This window comes from Momordica charantia, assembly GCF_013281855.1.
Source record: "Momordica charantia cultivar OHB3-1 chromosome 10 unlocalized genomic scaffold, Mcharantia_2.0 BLBB01000010.1, whole genome shotgun sequence".
Classification (NCBI taxonomy): Eukaryota; Viridiplantae; Streptophyta; class Magnoliopsida; order Cucurbitales; family Cucurbitaceae; genus Momordica; species Momordica charantia.
Genome location: NW_028275158.1, coordinates 1,364,973 through 1,384,377, shown reverse-complemented (window position 1 = coordinate 1,384,377; position 19,405 = coordinate 1,364,973). Strand labels below are relative to the sequence as shown.

At 35.3% G+C, this 19,405-nt stretch overlaps 4 protein-coding genes and 1 pseudogene across 9 annotated transcripts; 1 reads left to right on the top strand and 4 right to left on the bottom strand.

The window, feature by feature from the left end:
* The first annotated feature begins 1,627 nt into the window (after positions 1 to 1,627).
* On the top strand, positions 1,628 to 4,074 carry LOC111011445 (protein PSK SIMULATOR 1). Its single transcript, XM_022285196.2, has 2 exons — positions 1,628 to 2,218; positions 2,859 to 4,074. The coding sequence occupies exons 1-2, from the start codon at positions 1,778 to 1,780 to the stop codon at positions 3,834 to 3,836; spliced, it is 1,419 nt and encodes a 472-aa protein (XP_022140888.1). The 5' UTR covers positions 1,628 to 1,777; the 3' UTR covers positions 3,837 to 4,074.
* Positions 4,075 to 5,422: 1,348 nt separating this feature from the next.
* On the bottom strand, positions 5,423 to 6,343 carry LOC111011679 (putative zinc finger A20 and AN1 domain-containing stress-associated protein 8 pseudogene; annotated as a pseudogene).
* Positions 6,344 to 8,209: 1,866 nt separating this feature from the next.
* Positions 8,210 to 11,844, bottom strand: LOC111011593 (zinc finger A20 and AN1 domain-containing stress-associated protein 5). Of its 3 annotated transcripts, none has more exons than XM_088119027.1 (3): positions 11,791 to 11,844; positions 11,489 to 11,571; positions 8,210 to 8,981 (listed from the first exon to the last, which is right to left on the bottom strand). In XM_088119027.1, the coding sequence occupies exon 3, from the start codon at positions 8,860 to 8,862 to the stop codon at positions 8,350 to 8,352; it is 513 nt and encodes a 170-aa protein (XP_087975153.1). In that variant the 5' UTR covers positions 8,863 to 8,981; positions 11,489 to 11,571; positions 11,791 to 11,844; the 3' UTR covers positions 8,210 to 8,349. The 3 variants fall into 3 exon arrangements, with proteins under 3 accessions (XP_087975153.1, XP_087975154.1, XP_087975155.1); XM_088119028.1 differs by having other exon boundaries at positions 8,210 to 8,974; XM_088119029.1 differs by having other exon boundaries at positions 8,210 to 8,968.
* Positions 10,658 to 15,255, bottom strand: LOC111011485 (pentatricopeptide (PPR) repeat-containing protein). 4 transcript variants are annotated; one of them, XM_088119024.1, is made up of 5 exons: positions 15,115 to 15,255; positions 11,950 to 14,674; positions 11,791 to 11,844; positions 11,489 to 11,571; positions 10,658 to 11,143 (listed from the first exon to the last, which is right to left on the bottom strand). In XM_088119024.1, the coding sequence occupies exon 2, from the start codon at positions 14,551 to 14,553 to the stop codon at positions 12,055 to 12,057; it is 2,499 nt and encodes an 832-aa protein (XP_087975150.1). In that variant the 5' UTR covers positions 14,554 to 14,674; positions 15,115 to 15,255; the 3' UTR covers positions 10,658 to 11,143; positions 11,489 to 11,571; positions 11,791 to 11,844; positions 11,950 to 12,054. The 4 variants fall into 4 exon arrangements, with proteins under 4 accessions (XP_087975150.1, XP_087975152.1, XP_087975149.1 ...); XM_088119026.1 differs by lacking the exon at positions 15,115 to 15,255 and adding an exon at positions 14,753 to 15,038 and having other exon boundaries at positions 11,926 to 14,674; XM_088119023.1 differs by lacking the exon at positions 15,115 to 15,255 and adding an exon at positions 14,753 to 15,038.
* Positions 15,256 to 15,649: 394 nt separating this feature from the next.
* On the bottom strand, positions 15,650 to 19,147 carry ACS12 (1-amino-cyclopropane-1-carboxylate synthase 12). Its single transcript, XM_022285266.2, has 4 exons — positions 18,513 to 19,147; positions 18,286 to 18,420; positions 17,412 to 17,572; positions 15,650 to 17,299 (listed from the first exon to the last, which is right to left on the bottom strand). The coding sequence occupies exons 1-4, from the start codon at positions 18,894 to 18,896 to the stop codon at positions 16,426 to 16,428; spliced, it is 1,554 nt and encodes a 517-aa protein (XP_022140958.1). The 5' UTR covers positions 18,897 to 19,147; the 3' UTR covers positions 15,650 to 16,425.
* Between the last annotated feature and the right edge of the window lie 258 nt (positions 19,148 to 19,405).

Sequence of the window (19,405 nt, the reverse complement as noted above, 5' to 3'; positions counted from 1 at the left end):
AATAATGTAGTCCTACTTATGGTTACAGAAAAATCAATTAAATTTTCTCTCATTAAATTTCTGTATGAATGATGTTTTAGATATGACATTACATGAATGGTATGAGAGGTAATAATTAGGGGGGAAAAGAACTAATAATTAATTAAAAAGGGAGTAAAAAAGATGAACAATAATTAAGATGAGTAATACATGAAAATTAACAAAAGAAAGAAGCCAAGCCAATAATGACGTGGCCCTCGGTTTCATTCTCGATTGAAACAGCATCTGAAAAAAAGCTCATCTTGCCGACTTAGAGATAACTATTATTTATTATTTTAATTAAAAAAATAAATTTGAGAAAAACACCCCTAAAAAAAAGAAAAAGAAAAAGGAAAAAAAAGTGATATTATTGTTCCCCCCACGCTCATCCCAAGCGTGTGTTGGTTTTATCCACTACATGACAAAGTAGCCTTTATTTAAAAATTCTGCACGCGCTACCCATGTGACTCTGCAAAAAATTAAAATATATTTATATTTAATAAAGGAACAAAAATTTAGTTACGCTTACGCTTTATATTTATGAATTTTGGTATATAATAATTTTTTAAGGAAAAGTGGAATAAAGGAGTTAATAATCAAGTATTTCTAACAAGTGGTAAAATTAATACTTGTCTAATTTTTTTTTTAATTATTCGAAAACTAAGCAATCAGTCTCCCGTAACAAAACAAACATAACATCCAAAATCCAACAAAAATTAGCTAAAAAAACATTCAATCCCAACTAGAAAAATAAAAAAAGAACATTACATAAATCCAGCTATCAAATTAACATTCACAATAATAGTATCGAAGGCAGAAATCAATTTTATTAAAATAAGAAAATCAACTAATGGGTGATAATAATTTGATTAGACTAAAAATTTAAAGCTAGATTTAACTTGTGGAAAGGAAAAAAAAAACAAAATTTCCTTAACTATATTGAAAAATAAAACTCTTTATCTAATCAAAGCCATCATTCCTAGGTGACTTATTAACATAAAATAATTTATATCGATTGATATATTTCAAAACGAGGGTATTCCTTTAAGAAAAATATTTAGGTGTCCATCGATCCACACCAATCTCTTGTTTATTATGTTAAATTTTTTTAAAATACAAGAAAAATATGGAAAGAAATATTTTATTTATATTTAGAAAAATCAAATAACTATCAAATTATTACTCATGGTTAACATAAAGATAGATACAAATTAGAATTATTATTTATTCGAGTTTTCCTTTGAGATTTGAAGTAGGTACTTATTTAATTCTAAAGTTTCAAAATGAAGTTTAGAATCTACATTTATTTGATCGTTGAAGTTTTAAAATGGATATTTTGGTCCTTGAAATTTAAGAAAGGATTCTTAATGGTCTAGAAAATCTCCTTTTAACCGTTATTGGGAAAAATATATAAATTTGCACTCTCAATTTGATTTAATTTTTTAAATTAAAAAGTTTCCAAGCTTTGCCAACGGGGAAATTCCATAAAGTTTTGTCTATTTTATTTGTATTAATTAATAACTTCAAAGTTCAATCCAATCAAAATCATGAACAATTTGGAAATTAGAAAAATATGCCTCTCTCTCTCTCTCTCTCTCTCTCTCTCTCTCTCTCTCTCTCTCTCTCTCTATAAGTGGATCTTCTTCATTTTTGTTATTAGTAAGAAGGCACAGTCGCAGCTGTGGAACATAACATAACATAAAATCCCAACCAGCTTCAGCTTTACAACTCCAAATTCCCTCTTCAATTCAATTCAATTATGGCCCTCGAAACTCTCCTAGTGAAGGTCAAGAACGCCGTCTCCAACCGCTTCGACGCCGTTCGGACCTCCTCCACCGCCGCCGCCGCCAACATCAAACCGACGTCGTCGTCGTCTAAGAAGAAATCGGCAAACGTCGGCGTTTTGGCGTTCGAGATCGCCGGCCTGATGTCCAAGCTTCTCCATCTGTGGCAGTCTCTCTCCGACGCCAACATTGTTCGCCTCCGCAACGAATCCGTGTCTCTCGAGGGAGTCCACAAGATCGTCTCTAACGACGACGCTTTCCTCCTCGGCCTCGCCTGCGCCGAAATCACCCAAAATCTCCGACTCCTCGCCAACTCCGTCTCCCGTTTCACCTCCAAGTGCGACGACGCCACTCTCCGCTCCTTTGATCGCTTCTTCCACGACTTTGCCGATTCCGGCCGCGATCTTCATAATTGGGTACGCCTTAAACTCAAATCAAATCCCCGCTATTTTTAAAACTTACATAAATTTTAATCTTTTTATTCACATTCTTAACTCTCTCAATTCTTCTAGTAAAAAAAAAAGGAAAAAACTTTCTCAATTCTTGCCTAGGAAGCTTATATAAATTAAATTTATCCGATCATCGGCTCAAGTTTTTTTAAGTCAGGGAGATCGTGTTTGAACTCTTAAATGACCCGTGTTGAGGTATACTATATAAATTAAATTTATCCCACCGTTAAAAGTTTTTTGAGTTAGCCTTAGTTTTTAACATGGTATTAGAAGGAGATATTGTTTGAACTCTTAAATGGTTACTTCCTCCCAATTTAAATTATAATTTTTGCTTGTTGAATTTTGCTACATTTTTCAATTAAGTCGCAAGGGAAGGATACCGGTATGAGTTAAATTTATCCAACTATTACTTTAAGCGGTAAAAAAAAAAAAGTCACCGTCACCTGTCGTCCAATTATTCTCAAAACCAATTAAAGTAGAGTAGTTCATGTTTATAGGGGGTGCTTAACTTATCACTAAATCTGAAAGCCACGTTATTAGCTGAGGTTAAATTTTGTATATTGTTTTGGATGCATTTATTGATGGATGATACTTTTTTGGTGAACAGACATTGAGCGAGAAAGAAATGGAGTGCAGGAACAAGAGGGTGGAGAGATTAGTCACAGTCACAGCGACTCTCCACAGAGAAATGGACGAGCTTACAATAATGGAAACTGGTTTAAGAAAAGCAGTGGCAAATTTGCAGTCATGTCAACAAGAGATTAGCAATAATCCCTCATTGGAGACCTCACTCAAGGAACAAAAAATCCTCGATCTCCAGCACAAGATTTTGTGGCAAAGGCAAGAAGTTAAATATCTCAAAGAAAAATCCCTATGGAACAGAACTTTCGACACGGCTGTTTCGATTCTAGCAAGGTCAATTTTCACCACTCTAGCAAGAATCAAACTTGTCTTTGGTTTGGCCCAATTCCCATCTTCCCTCCCCCGCTGCCTCTCCGCCTCTGCCGCCGTCCACCCGCTCAAGAACCTGACCGAAACCGGGAAGGATTTTTTGGTGACCAAAAACGCATTCTTCGAGTCCAATTCTAAGCTCCTGAAGCCGCCCCCGTCCACTCTGGGAGCGGCGGGGTTGGCCCTGCATTATGCCAACCTGATCATAGTCATGGATAAGATGATTAAATCACCGCAACTGGTGGGCGTGGACGCTAGAGATGATCTTTACTCGATGCTGCCGAACAGTGTGCGGTCGGCGTTGAGGGGGCGGTTGAGAGGGGTGGGGTTCACGGCGAGCGATCCGTCGCTGGCCGGAGAGTGGAGGGAGGCGTTGGGGAGGATATTGGGGTGGCTGTCGCCGTTGGCACAGAACATGATGAAATGGCAAAGTGAGAGAAGCTTTGAGCAGCAAAATTACAATATGGCGCCAAAGACTAATGTGATGCTTTTGCAGACGCTTTATTTTGCCAACAAAGACAAGACAGAAGCTGCCATTACAGAATTGCTTGTGGGTTTGAATTATATTTGGAGGTTCGAAAGAGAGATGACTGCTAAGGCTTTATTTGCTTGCAACAACTTCATTAGCAGCTGAAGATTTGGGGAAAAACTTAGATTTTTTTTACTTCTAATTTTTGCTTGGAAAATTCTCATCATTGGAAGTGGACAATGATCTTGCCTCTTCAGATCCATGAGCGTTTGTTCTGGCTCTTTAACTCTGCAGATGTATATTGTATATTTTATCATACGAAGTATGTAAATGACATGATGATTTAATATGAGAAATCTAAAGGATGAAGAGGAAAATGATGGGTTTTTCCATTATTATATTATTGTTGGGGCATTCATCTTTCAAGTTTGAGTTTAGTGCCTATTTGATTCTTGGAAACATAACGTTTTAGGCTCCCCTCGTGTATCTCAAAGAGGAGCGAGGGTGAGGGGGTCGAAAAGAGCGAGTATGGTAAGCTCCCAGAGAGGGTGAGGGAAATCGACTATTTGATTCCCAAGTGACTCATGTTGAGCTTAAGATGGAGTAAATTTACACCTTAAACAAAAAAGGAAGAGACTCAATAACGCACTAATAGACACTGAATCGCTTACTAAGCTCTATCTACATTCATTTAATATTATTCGTTGATGACGCCAAAGTGAGCATAGCTCATCAGTAATTGACATATATCTCAAACCAATAGGTTATGAGTTCAGTTTGATCCCCCACCCCTTGATGACTGGATTTTTATGCGATCTTCGTTCTCTTGACTTTATTTTCTACCTAACTAATTGTAGGTGGTTTGCTCTTTTGATAAAAGTGTAAAGAAAAATCTCAAATATTTGAATAGAGATTACATCGTTGGAATGTAAATACACACACGAAAATGTTTAAATTATTGAATGAATGTCACTCAATTATCTAAAACAGTTGAAAAATTAACTTTAAAAAAGAAAAGGAGAAAAATATTATTCATATGAGAATGAGCTGTAAAGGGGAAATTATGATCAAGACATAAGAAGTTGTTAAAATGGGGCCACACTCTCTCTAATGTTTGTAATTTAGTTAATGGAAGCTCTCAAATCCATTAATCATCACATAATTGGCCTTTCTTTTCCTTATTATTTATTAATATTTTTCTTAAACCCCACTTCCTCGTTGAGCTGCTAAAGTGATAATATGTCCTTTTTAGTGAACCAATATATTCAATATTCTCATCTTGCATTAAAAGTGAGAAAAAAAATGAATATTCCTAATTTATAAAGTATATATTAATTATGGTCTATGCTAAATATTAATTATTTGATTATTTATAAATTAATCAATCAAAACGAGTATGCAAAGTTTAGTTTAAGATTAAAATTTTAAATTGATATTTTTGCAACTCTCAATTGTTTAAAGTTTGGTTACTAATTGAATATAAAATCTATCGTGAAATTATAAAATATATTGTACCAAAATTTGGATAACATCGGAGATATACATACTCATGGCCAATGGGCCTTGCTCATATTTTAAGCCCTCGGGCCTCAACTGCCACAAAAGCAGCCCATGATAAAAATAAATTATTTTTAAATATGTGATTATTTTTATAATTTCTAAGTTCCCAAAGACAAATCGAATGAAGAAAAAGTTTTCAATAACAAATATGGTATCAATCAATTCGAAAACAATTACACCTTACCATAATATTTAATTGAGAAAATTGGAGATTCGTCCCATTGAAATCATGAAGAGAAAATAGAAGATGTTCTTCAATTAAATTTGAAAAGTAATCAATAAAAAACTATAAAATAATAGTTAAAATTATTCACAGTTTTGAGTTTATAAAGGAAAAAGGAAAGAGAGAATCAGAGCAAAAGATTCTGAAATTTCAACGAAATTTAAACTCTGTGCTGAAGCTTATCTCCCTTGATTTCGACGTTCTGTTTGGCCAATCTCTCTCGCTCGATTAACTTCATATCGACGCCGCATCCATGTTCTTCCCGGAATCTATGTCTCCCGCAAAACAAACCACCACACCGGCAGTTAAACCCTAACAATCCGACCTTCTTGTTGCAGAGGCCGCACCTATTTTTTCTGGCCGGCGCATTCGAATTGGAACTGGAACCGGAACCCCCGGCGGATCCAGACGGAGGAGTTCGATTTCTGACGGAATCTGAGCAGACTTGTTCTTCCAATTTGAGAGAATCTTCAACGTTCTGCCGCCGTTCCGAGATCAGATTTTCTCTGAGAAAAGCAGCGTAGCAGAGGGAGCATAAGTTGCGAGTCTTCGGATTTCCGAAAAAGCCACAGTTGTTAGCGCACAGTGGTGGATCGCCATTGCTGGAATTATCTGAACTTCCGAATCCATCCATTTGCTTCCGATCTTCTTGGTTCTTGTTCTTCTCCAAAAATCAATTTGCGTGGTGAGTTTCACAAATTGCTCTGTAATTTGACCTTCATATGGAGATCGCGATCGCCATTATAATCCGATTGCTAAAAGGCGGTAGGGATTCAACGAGGAATCGCATTTGGATTTATAGGGAAAGAGAGACTTGGGTTGATTTTCATTTTGACTTGGGTAAAAGATCTTTCAAGTAAAGTGGATTTAACTCTTATCTTTGTACTTTTTTAAACCACTTTCAATTTTTGAAATTAAACGCCCTAAGCATTTTCAAAATAAATTAAATCGACTAAAAATCAAATCCAAATATGAGTATATTTTAAAAAGAGAGTTAAATGTTGTTCTTTTAAATTTTCAACTTATTATTATGTTATTCAATAAGAAAATAAATAAATAAAAAGCGAAGTTAGGTTCAATAAAAAATAAATAAATAAAGAGCGAAATTAGGTGAACTCAAAAGTGAAATAAAAAGCAAATTAGGTGTTCTTTGCAACAAAAACCATATCTTTTGTAATATTATTTTTGGATTCGTTCCCTAAAATTATTTTTTTTCTTTTTTAGTTCAACAACACCTATACATACGTGGGTCAGATTCAAACCTTCAACCTTTCTTTAGCAAAATTTAATGTGATATTAATACATCTTACTTGTTATCAATTTTGTGCAAACAAAAAGGTTTAGAGTGTGTCTCGTGGGATATAAAAAAAAAAGAATTCAATAAAAAATATATATTATATATAATATATTATAAAAGCTCTACTTTTGATTTTTCATCTTCCTACTTTCAAATATTATATTTTGTCACTAAACTTGGTATAAAAAATCATATTAATTTGTCATTAATGATTTACAACCCATTTAAAAGTACTATATGTATATATATGTATATTATATATATTTTTTATTTATCCAATATTTTAGATGGTTATGTAGATAGGTTGAAGCCAACATTTCAATTTTTAAAAATAGATTTAGATTTTCTTTGTTAAAACTGTGAACAAAAAGATTGTCAACAACAATAAAAAAAAAATTATACCAAATTTAAGAATTAAATCAAAGCAGTTAAAAGTCTAGAGACTTAAATAAAATGGTTAGAATTTTATTGGTTAAATTAAATAGTAATCAAAATTTAGGAACTAAAATAAGAATTAAACTAATTAAGATTTATTTAAATTGGTAAGTATCTTACATAGAGTCTGATCTTATATTGATTGATCCATTATGACTTGAGATAGTTTTTCAATATCTAAAAGTTAACTTTTAATTTTTCAATATCTAAAAAATTAACTTCTCATTGATTGAGGGTGGGCTTTGCAAATCTTCTGACTCAATCACTTTTCAAAAAAAAAAAAATCATAAAATACTTTCTATAAAAAAAATTAAAATAATCTTAAAAGCGTATTTAGATTGGTTTGAGAGCTCAAATCACTCCAGATATTGTCAAAATCTTGGATGTTTGACACATTAAAATTTTGATTTTAGAAAAGTTTAAAATTATTTTAAATTGATTTTTAGAAGATGGTTTTAGAAAATTAATTATACTTAAATCTATTTTTCCAAAATTACTAACTCTATCCTCACTTCCAAACACACCCTTAATTATATTTTCTTAAAAATGATTTTAGTCCTAAGATAGCTTTTTAAAAGTGACTTGAGTCTTAAGTTAGTTTGGTTGTACTACTTTTAAAATTAATTCTACAATTTTCAAATTAATCATAAAGTGACCTTCATGAAATATTATAAGTTAGTTTGTAATTGATCTCAAATTTAATATTACATGTAATTGTAGTTTGTGATTGACCCTTAAAGTTAAATGTGGGGTGATATCAAATCTTCGATAAGTTAATAACTAAAGTACGTTAATCATGATGGGTGGCTAAGAAAGCAAAAAACATATATCTTTTTTAGTTGAAAATAAAATTTGTTATCAAAACAGATTTCCAATCAATGCCGTATAGACTTTTATTCAAATTACTGAAGAAAGGCTAAAAAGAATTCCTATTTGTTAAATCTTAAAAGAAAGAAAACGAAATTACGTATTAAGATAAAGTTCAACTCAAATAAAAAAGTATCGAGTTCTTGAGAATGGAGATGAACAAAACATAACTATAGAAAAGAACTCTCCATTGAATTTGAATATCCACAATGACAATAAGAGGGAAAATTAATTTACGGTAATATTCTCAAAAGGAAGGAAAAAGAACAAAACTATTTTCAGCAAATTCCTTCGAACTAAACCCTAAATTCCAATTTATCGGCCTTACATTCCACTATTTGCTTCTCCAGAATCTCCCGGCCGATGGCCTTGCGATCGACGCCGCACGAATGCTCTTCTGGATGCCTATGTCTGCCGCAAAACAAACCTCCACACCGGCAGTTGAATCCCAACAATCCGACCTTCTTCTTGCAGATCGTGCACCTATTTTTGGTTTTAGGCGCCGGATTACTCGAACCGGCCTCCGATCCAGAGGTTGCAGAACTAGTACTCTCCGATGCCGATGCCGACGCCGGCGCCGGAGGAGAAGACTCTCTCGTTCCGAAATCTGGTGCTTCGTCGTGAACTCCAACGAGCTCTGCGCCAGGAACGACGTCGTGTGAGCTCTCTCGTCGTCCAGAATCTTCGCCGGTTTCTTTGAGGGAAGCGGCGTAGCAGACGGAGCACAGGTTTCGATTCTTCGGAGTTCCATAAAAGCCACAGTTGTTGGCACACAGTTTTGCATCGCTTGCACTTCCAGATTCAGACATTATCTTCCGATTCCGATCTTCTTCTTCGTGATTCTCAAGTGGATTAGCGCGCTTACTGCTTCGTCCTCGTGTGAGAAATCGCTCAGTCGTTTGAATTTGCTGTATGCTGCAGCTTCACACTCCATTATATAGAGATCGAGTTTAGAATTATAGTACAAAGTTATAGGATTTTAATTCCAAAAGAAATCGGATTCTAAATACTAAATAGAATTGGTCATATAAGTTAACTTCTGATATTTTGTTTTATCTATTTATTTTCTAAATTATGTTTTCTTTTTTCGTCATTATTTAAAAAAAAAAAAGATTGCTAAAGATGTTTTTAGACCTATTTTCAAACCATAGTTTATACTTTATTTAATCAATAATTTTTTATTAATATTAAAATAATATTTATGTTTAAAACTAAAAGGAGTTCAATTAATTTTTCAAAAAAGAAAAAAAAAAGAAGGAATTCAGTTCAACCCCCATCAAAAAGCCCGAGCCCAATTTAAACTCGGCCCAAAATTAAAGTTTATACTTTCTGGACTAAGTTTAGCCCATAACTTAATACAAATTACTATATATTATGTTTTATTATTTTTTAAAAATAATTTCTTTTTTGAAAATTTTGATGGGAGACAATTTACCTACATTACCATACTTAAAAATATAGCAACAAGATAATTTGTAAATATAGCAATTTTTTAAACTTTTTGTAAGCCTATTTAAGCTATTACATAATTCATTATTTACCTTCTCATATCAATCTATCAATGATAGATTGATAGACGTGAATTAGTAATAGATGTCCATCACTAATTGATAATTGGCATCTAAATTTGAGACACTGCAGGAGAAAAAAACTACCACCAATTTCAATGCTATTTTAATACTATATTTTAGGGGTGAAATTATTTCGGGTTAGGTCGGGTCATTTCCGTTTTTTTTTTCCCTCTTCTTCTTCCTCGTCGAAGTTCCACACCTTTGCACCTACAAAATTAGTGATTTTGATTTTGAAACCCACTCCTACAAATATTTCCATTAAAGTACAAAAACCCGCCCCAAAATCTGCTTCTTCTACCGATCTTCTATTCATGAAAGCCCGCAACAGATCTTTTTCTTCCTTAGTTCTTCTTTACATGAAAACCCACAAAAATCAACTTAAGATCTCTCGGATCTTCCAAAAACCCATTTCAAATCTTCTTTTCAAAATCAACTTCCATGAAAATCCAAGAAAACCCACCTCTAATCTTCTACTTCAGATCTTCTTCTTCTTCACCAAAAACGATCTTCATTAAAACATCGCCACCGCGGATCTCCTTTTTGTCGCCGACGCATTTGGAAGGGAGGGAGGTGCATTTGGGACGAGGGAGGGAGGGAAGAACGGCAGCCACAAGGGTTAGGTTTATAAAGGTAGGGTTCGGTTTGATAAGAAATTGGTTTTTATAGAACCGAACCAACATGATATCGATTTTAACCAAACCAAACCGCCTCGATTCGATTCGAGAACTTACGCCTCTACTATATTTAACGGTCAATTATAATCCATTTGGTAACATTTCTGTTTGTTGTTACTTGTTTCACGTTTCCAATTTTTGAAAAAATAAATTTCATACAAAACTTACTTTTTTTTTCAAAAATTTCATACAAAACTTACTTTTTTTTTAATCTAAAATTTTATAGAACAAGTAACAATAAATGGTAATCAAACATGTATCTATTTATTCTTTCAAAAAGAAAAACAAGAACAGTTACTAAATGTAATTCTATATATTTTTTTAATTGAAAAAAAAAAGAAACGAAAAACAAAAACAGAAACATTACCAAACGAGCCCTTTAATTTTCTTTATCCTTAAAAACAGTGCAAATAATTAATCACATGCCCTCTTCATTATGACATTTAGATGTCATCCTCTTGCCTTCCTATAATTCTAAAATTAAAAAAAAAAAATCCAATAATTAATCACATGCACTTTAAACTATCTCTAAACCATCCTATAATCAAGTTATTATAAGTAAGCTAGAAACCCCAACATCTCTTCATACCCCATTTGGATCTCTCTTTTCAGTGCCTCTGCATGGAGTTTTCCGTTCCCCTGCTCCCAATATCACTTTTTGAGCCAACTTTGTGGCACCTTTAGGGGATCTTCAAGGACAAGCACTCAAATTTTAACACTTCTTTTTTACTTTTTATTATTTGCTACTTCCTCCTGGTGTAATTCTCCACCTCCCACCTCCACCCCATGCTAACTTCCTTTGATGGGAGTGGCCATCCTCCCCATCAATGAAATTTCACTTTCCTCTAAAAGAATAAGATATCAGTAAAGTAGAATACTAAGCTAACATTTGGATGCATATATGAGAAACTACAATCCTAAATGTTCAAAGAGGAAGCTAAGAGTCGGATGCGTAGTTTTTCATTATAAATAAAGTAGGTTCAAGTAGTTATCCTGTAAAATGAGTCGGAGTGAAATAATATCATTTAAATGTCTGAGATTCAATACTACGTAACATGTCTACTTTTACTTATGACTTCACATTAAGAACTAAATACGTGTTGTGCTGTGAAAGGCTATCATATTCACCTATGTGTTATATAAGATATGAGAAAATCTAGAGAGAGGAGAAAGGGATAGCGAGAGGTAACCTCGGTAAAATGAAGATTTGAAGCACGGCTTAGGACAACAAATCAAATTCTCCAATTTGGGCAAGCGCAAGAATGACTCCAACCTAAAAGTTGAGATAAAAAACCAGATTAGAAAATCATGAAACTCTGTTCTTAAAAAAAATTCAGTTAATCATGCACGTTGGCTCAAAGGCATCATTAATAAATCTAAGGACTGATAAATAAAAAATCAATGAATTGAGAAATAACTCAAGAAACAGCAAGAACCCTCTTTTTAATGTATAATGAATCAACGGCATGGAAAATTAGACATATGGCCTTACCCAAGCAGACGGCAAGCAAAATGCCACAGCAGCCAGCTAATATAGGTCATTTGTCTGAAATACAGAAAAAATAAACAACAAGGTTACTAGCAGTCCAAAAACAAAGCTAATAAGAGGCCCTGTTTATGAACTCACTTGAGACGACAGTTGCATCATCACCTTTAAAAAATGAGATACCATGGGAAGATAATCCAACTGTAGAAACGTTTTTCTATGCAGTGATAGCCACATGTGCTCACAGGTTATTCACAACATGTGTTTCATCTACATTGTCATTGATGCAGAAAGATCATTACCAATGTTCCAGGCATTAAGTCCTTTGACATACATCTCAGACAAGATTAACTGAGCTTCTTGAAACCTCCCCTCTATCTTAAGACCAGCAATGAGTTGATTGCAAACAGAGGAATTTAATAAAAAATGGTTTTTGAACATCTCTTTATACCATACATATGCCTCGCTGTAATCACCAAGCTCACAAAGTCCCTTAACTAGGATATTGTACGTATCAGCCTTAGGTGTCAACCCTCTCGCCTTCATATCATCAACAAGTTTCCTTACTTCGGTAACCTTACCATCTCTGAAGCATCCTAAAATCAAGTTGTTATAAGTCATCTTGTCTAATTGGACACCTTGATCTACCATCTGTTGGTACAAAGCAAATGCTTTCTGAACATCTTCGTTTTCAATGTAGCAGAAAATCAGGGCATTATAGACAACTCTATCTGGAGCAAGATCCATGTGTAACATTTCATTGAACAGTTTCTCTACTGTATCTAAACCAACCTTGCTACATCCAGAAATTAAAGGATGATACGTCATTAAAGTAGGATGGATGCCTTGCTGTTTCAAAGTTTCATATAACTCAAGACCTCTTTTGGGGTTCCTGGAATTACAATACCCAGAGATAAGGGAGTTGTATGTAATCACATCAGGTTTAAAACCATTGCTTGTAATTTGGTTGACCAATTCTTCTGCTTCAGTTACCCTCCCTTTTTTGCAGAGGCCATTGATGAGTGAATTGTATGTTGCAAGGGTTGGGGTGATCTCCCTATCAACCATTTCATCAAAAATCTTAAAAGCTTCTTGCATTTTCCCTAATGTGCAATTACAATCAATCAACATATTATAAACTTGAGCGTTTGGAGAAACTCCTTTACTATCCATGTCAGCAAAAATTACTTCAGCTTCAACAAATCTACCATCCTTGCACAGACAATTAATGAGAGTTCCATAGCTTACCACATTTGGCTTTACCCCTTTACTTTCCATTTCTTCGAGAACTTGGAAACATCTATCAAAAAGGCTCAACCGTCCATAACAATCAAGAAGGATGTTATACGTTTCAACACTAGGGCAAACTTCCTTCTCTATCATCTTCCTCAACCATTCCTCTGCCTTACCCAACTCTTTACTTTCACAAAATTTATTAATCAATGAATTAAAAGTGATGCAATTGGGTGTTAATCCTTCATTTTCCATTCGTTGAATGGTTGATATAGCACCATCAATATTTCCTTTTCGGCAGTATCCATCCACTAGTACATTATAAATTACCTCATCCGGAACTAATCCACTCATCATTAACTTCACCAGAATCTCCTCTGCCTTTTCAACCTTCCCATCTTTACATAAGCCATTCAACAAAATACAACAAGTATAATTATTTAGTCTCACTCCTTTTTTTATCACTTCTTCATACAGAACCATTGAGGCTTCACCATCACCAGACCTCAAATACCCATCAAAAAGTATGCTATATGTAAATCCATCTGGTGCAAACTTGTAAGCTTCCATCTCCTGCAATATTTTTTTGGCTTCCTCCATCTGCATTTCCTGACAGAGCCCACTTAACAATGAATTGTATGTTACAAGATTAGGTTCCAAATTTGCATGCTTCATCCTCTCCTTCAAAATAAAAGCTTTATCCAATTTTCCCGCCTTACAATATCCATTGATAATTGTATTGTAAGTAACCAAATTAGGGGACACATTTCTATTGATCATTTCATCAAACATCTTCTCTGCATCAATCATCCTCTTCTCTTTGCAAAAGCCAGAAATTAGAACGTTATAAACAAACACAGTAGGACGAACCCCTATCTTCCACATGCAATACACCAAATCACAGGCCTTATTCATCTCCCCTAGTTTTATTGCTGCCTCAACTGCCTTACCATACATGAAACCATCTGGTAGGATACCAGATTCAACAAGTTCAGAAAATAATTCAAGTATCTTTTCAAACTCTTTTGAAGACATCAACAGTTTAAATAGAACACTGAGGGTAGCCACAGTAGGAACAACACCATTTTTCTTCATTGAGGTACATAATTCTATGGCATCATTAAGCATTTTGAGATCCAAAAATGCCATTAACAACATGTTTGAAAATACATGCTTCAAGGATGGAGAATGGACAGAAAAAAGTGCAATCAGATCACAAGGTGATGAGAAAGATGATTTGGAGAGAATGGCAGACTTGATGAGCCTCTTGGCAGCACCTGTACGCTCCTGTTGAAGTAAAATCCGGAGCTTCCGAACTAACTCATGGCCCAAAGGTTCTGGAAGGTTGGAGTGTTGATTTTTGGTGGTGGTCTCCAATGTAACTTCCTGATTGCTAGGAAACTGTTCAATTTGATTGGGGTTGTTCTGGGTAGAATCAGAGCAAAAAGAGTTCGAGGTGGGAATTAATGCAACATGTTGTGTTCTGAATTGTCTAAAGACAGGAATTCTAGATAAACAGAATCCATGCCTTCCCATTTTCAGCTCAAACAGTTGGTCAAAAACTTCTGGAAAGAAGCTAAAGTCTATTTTGCAATTGGAAGCAAAACCTTTTGAAACGTAACCATAATCCCATGTCTATATCCAACCACCTCATTTTCTGCCAGGAAAAAAAAGAACATTGAAAAAAAAAGATAGATATTTTAGATTTATACTACACATACAAACAGAAGTTTACCTCAAAAATCTAAAGATTTCCCAACCTATTTTTTCTCTTTTTTGAGAGATTTCATATCCAACCAAGAGAGGATATGTCAGACACTGATTCAGAATGATATTAGAATAGTGAAAATCTGAGATTTTAATTAGGGCTGCAGATCGGTTTCATTCACTGGGTCGAATCAGTCGGACCAACCGGTTTGACCCTAGACATTCTCGAGACCGAACCGAACCGGTTGGATTAAGACTAATATCTTGAAAGCTCCGTCAAATTCTCACTTTGATTAAAATTTGAAATAATGACGGACCAATTTGAGTAGTTTTTTTCATTTTTTCTTTTGATCAACAATTTGAGGGAAAGAATGGAAATTATATACTTACCGGAGGAGAGCGGCAGCGGGAGAGGCGGCTACGAGCTACGGCGGCGGTTGCGCGGAGGGTGGGGGTGGTGCTTCTGTGAATCGCAGACCGAGAAGGTGAGGGTGAATGAAGGCCAACTTAGGGTTGGGGTTTTGGTTTTTGGGCTGGGCTGGGCTGGCCCATTAACACAGTCAGATAATTTTCACAAAGCAGAGTTTTTTTTTTCTTTTTTTATATATATTTTTATATAATTAGAAACATGTGTAGTTTTTCTTTTTTTAGGGGGAGACATGTGTAGTGTTGGTGTAGTGATCGAGGTTTGGTTTGGTTCATTGATTTAGATCTTTCTCAAATCTCAACATTCGCAAAATTTTGAACTTAAATTACATATTTCATCTCATATTTCTAAAATTACATCTATCTACTTTGTCAACGTTGAAAAGTTTTAACCATGTTTATCATTAATATTAAATTACGAATATATCCTTGATCAAAGGATTTTCAGTCCCCACATATTGTTGAACTCAAATAAAATACTAATTCATGAGAAGGAATAGAAATAAATGGCGATTTTTTTTTTTTAACATTTACAAAACTAATATGAATTCTCCTAGCCCAAATTCCTACTTTAAAGACAATAATACATCATGGTAAAATAGAAGGGGGAAAAATCGAATGTTCAACTAAAAAGGGCCTAAATTAGTAGATTACTCCACATTACAACAAATCTGTAAATATTACCAGTAATGAGATCATCTACGATAATTTCTGAAATCTAATGGTTCTGATAAGACACAAACCTAGATATCCCATTTGGCTCTTCAATATTTCAACCCAACTTCTGGTTTTCTTAGTGGGAACCTATAAAATGGGCTTCTGCTCCATCAAAACCAATGAAGATTTTGATTGGTAAGGCCACTCTCATTTCAAAGAGCATCACAGTATTGTCTCATCAAAAGATCAGCCTACTAGAAAAATGTTTCAAGAATGGCAGAGGAGGAAGATACGAGCTGTGACTCAAGATCAAGAAGAAAAAGGAACTCTTATGGGTGCTTTTCACTTTACCCTCTACAATCATGGAGGATATGCATAAACTCTGCTATTTCTTGGCAATCTACACTTCAAACACCATTGTAACCCATCAAACTAGCGTCACCAAAACCTTTACCGAGTAAGAAAATCACGATAAAACACCCAATATAGACAAATCAAGCATATGTCAGTTTAGGCTCTCGAACCGAACCTGAAAGAATTTTTGGTCGTTCAAACTTCTGCTACCAAAAGAAAGGTTTATGTCATCAGAAATTCCAGAGTCAGCTTCAACTGTCGAAGCTAATGAGTTGCAGGAGCTCCACTAGGAGATTTGCAAGTTACAGCAATTTTTTTAATCCTTTCAATAACTATCAACAAATCATCTCGAGAAAGTGTAGTGAAACAGCATCTAAACCATCCGTGTTCTATGCAATGACAAGCAGATCCAGGAGTCGCATTAATTTTAGCTACATTGAGTAGCTTCTCCCACAATTCAAGTTCTCCTTTCTCACTATAAGAATGCATCAGTCCACTCATATCAGCCCAACAGAAAAAACCAGCACTGCTCTTTGCACACTTAATTCCCAACTGTTTCAAACCAGCCACAAAAAGAACATACATCTCTCGAATTCTCTTTCTGCTCGTCTCCAAGTATTCGTTCACAAAGGTTTTGTCCGAAAGCATCAAGGTTACAAGACGCTGGGTTGGAGCAGAAATTGGGCAAAATCTTGTCAATTTTCTAGCAGCAGCCAGAACGTTTTCATTTTGCGAATAGATGACACCAACCCTAAAACCAGGAAGAGAGAGGTCTTTTGATAGCCCATACACAATATGAACCCTATCCTTGTCGAAATCTTCTGAGTCAATAATTTCAGCCATGCTCACAAACTCCTCATTTCCATAAATTGATCCTGCAAATATCTCGTCAGATACAATGTGAATGTTCTTCTCTTGGGCAAAATCTAAAATATTGTATAGCATTTCTCGGGGCAACATGTTGCCAACAGGATTTGCAGGATTAGATAAGAGAATTCCTCGAACTTTTACTCCTCGTTTCCTGGCTTGATTGAATGCTTGCTCAAGAACAGTGATATTCAAATTGAAGTTGTCAGCACTGCGGCAGTGAACTGGTATTAAATCCACTCCAGTTCTCCACTTCATATCTCTATCGAAACTGCATATGGCTTTTCTAATTAAATAATTGCATACTTAGGTGGCTAAACTTCTTTTTCCGACACTAAACTTTTTCTTATCAAAAGTTTGAATGTAGTTGAGGAGCTACTAACCCGGGATAATAAGGAGTTGGAACAAGAAATGCATTTCCAGGGTCTGCTAAGCAGAAACAGAGTACCTCAACAGCGGCGGTGGCACCAGATGTTAACAATAAATTGGATGGATCAAAAGCAACTGTACCACCCATTACCTGAGACATGAAACCTGCCATAGCCTACAATGATTGTATTAGTTTCAAGACGAGAGCCTGGAACTGAGCGCTCATTAAATTTTTTTGTAATGATTGAGAAGATATTATTAGGAAAACAGTATTCAATATTGAAAGAGGAACGAACAAGAGAAGGGAACACAGCACGTTTAAGGAACAGCTACCCACTTCTTGAATAAGCCAAAAAGACAAAACAAAAAGAAATTGATACGATTCAAAACATGCAAAGAAGTTGGATGCATTAACTTGTATTAGAATTGTTATCAATAAATCCTATGAAGAATAATATGATTGGTTATGAAAGAAAGAGCAATATGCTTTAAGATTTTAAGTTTCCAATATCTCAATACATACCCAAGAAATTGTGAGTTCAGCTTCACATCAGTTTTAACTTGTAACTATCATTACGTTCATCCCTCTAAAGCCCTTTACACGGCAATGCAGCTATCAGGAAAAGAAAGCAGGACATGGACAAAAATACATATTGCATTTCACAGACGCGTTTTTGTGTCGTCAACTTCAGAGCTCATGCAGAGAAAGCAGATTAAACATAAACACAGACATTGTAATAATATCATTTTCAAAACAACACTTGAGCAAATTAAACTACATTCAGACTCACTCCTGGACTTAAAATCCAACATTACAGAACCGAAAGTTTGGAGCAAATACATGCAACCACCTAAAGAATAGATGAAAAAGACATTAAATATAAATACCATTTTCAACTCCCACAATCCATCAAAAGGCTGGTAAGTAGCTATCCCCGTAATATTCAACTCGACGCTATTGCCTCCGCTTATAGAACCGGTGTAATTTTCCGATATCCATTTCTCAAGCAAATCAAAGCACAGCTTCAACCACAATAAATTAAAGAAGATAGTGCTTCAGAAACAAAAATCTCAAAGAATTGAAAAAAGAGTTCGAAACAAAATATAAAGAATACCCTGTTCTCGGACAACCCAAGCTGAATAGTCCCGTTCGGATTGTCCAACCTATGGTATGGATCCTCAAGAACGCGATCCAATCCAATATAATAGGGAGAGTTATTGGGTTTAGCAATGGAGGTGGCTCGAGAAGAGAGCCGAACCCGTCCAATGGATCCACGGGCCAGTAAATTGGAGCGGGAAGATGAGCGCTGGAAGTCGACGAGGTTAGAGGAAGAGACAGAAGGGGAGGGAGGATTGGAGGAGGAGGAGTCGGAGTTGGGAGAACGGTTTCGCTTGAAATAGAGCTGGAGGAAGTAGAAGAGAGCACAAGGAATTAGAGAGCCCAGGAAGAGACCTCCGCGGCCTTGGACTACGCCTTGCAGAGGCACCACAAGCCTCATGGCGGTTGCCTCCGCCGCGCCTACAGGTCTGATATCGGAATTCCGAACTCCGGTCGTTTCGGGTCCACCGGAGACGCGGGTGGACGGCCGGCGGCGGAGGAAGTGGTGGAGCTTTCAATTTGGTAATTGGCAGATGAGCATGAGGTTGGCTGTAAGGCAAGCCTGTGACCCAAACTTCTTTTTTCTTTTTCTCTCTTTTTTGTATTCTTTGAAAGAAAAAAGAAAAACAAATTGTAATTGTAAGGCGAGAGGTGGGAGGGAACCTAGGAATCTGGATCATAGGGATGAGCTCCATGAAATGACGGAAATGTCCTTTAATTGTTAGATGCGATAGTCTAGACATAATACTTGAGTATTTATCAGCTCTTAACATTGGTAGGTTGGATGATACCTATTAATTGGTAATCATCTAAATATTATTCACGGAACTGAGTAGATATTAGATATGGTAAGTTTCAACATTAGTTTATTATTTATAATTACTTAATTAAAATTATTCACTAATTATC

Excerpts from the sequence above, each read along its gene's own strand:
- LOC111011485 (XM_088119024.1), bottom strand. The coding sequence starts at position 14,553 with ATGGGAAGGCATGGATTCTGTTTATCTAGAATTCCTGTCTTTAGACAA.
- ACS12 (XM_022285266.2), bottom strand. The coding sequence starts at position 18,896 with ATGAGGCTTGTGGTGCCTCTGCAAGGCGTAGTCCAAGGCCGCGGAGGT. Across the intron at positions 18,421-18,512 it reads TTGGGTTGTCCGAGAACAGG|CTGTGCTTTGATTTGCTTGA; the intron begins GTATTCTTTATA and ends TTGTGGTTGAAG. Across the intron at positions 17,300-17,411 it reads CCAACTCCTTATTATCCCGG|TTTCGATAGAGATATGAAGT; the intron begins GTTAGTAGCTCC and ends AGCCATATGCAG.
- LOC111011593 (XM_088119027.1), bottom strand. The coding sequence starts at position 8,862 with ATGTCTGAATCTGGAAGTGCAAGCGATGCAAAACTGTGTGCCAACAAC.
- LOC111011445 (XM_022285196.2), top strand. The coding sequence starts at position 1,778 with ATGGCCCTCGAAACTCTCCTAGTGAAGGTCAAGAACGCCGTCTCCAAC. Across the intron at positions 2,219-2,858 it reads GCCGCGATCTTCATAATTGG|ACATTGAGCGAGAAAGAAAT; the intron begins GTACGCCTTAAA and ends TTTGGTGAACAG.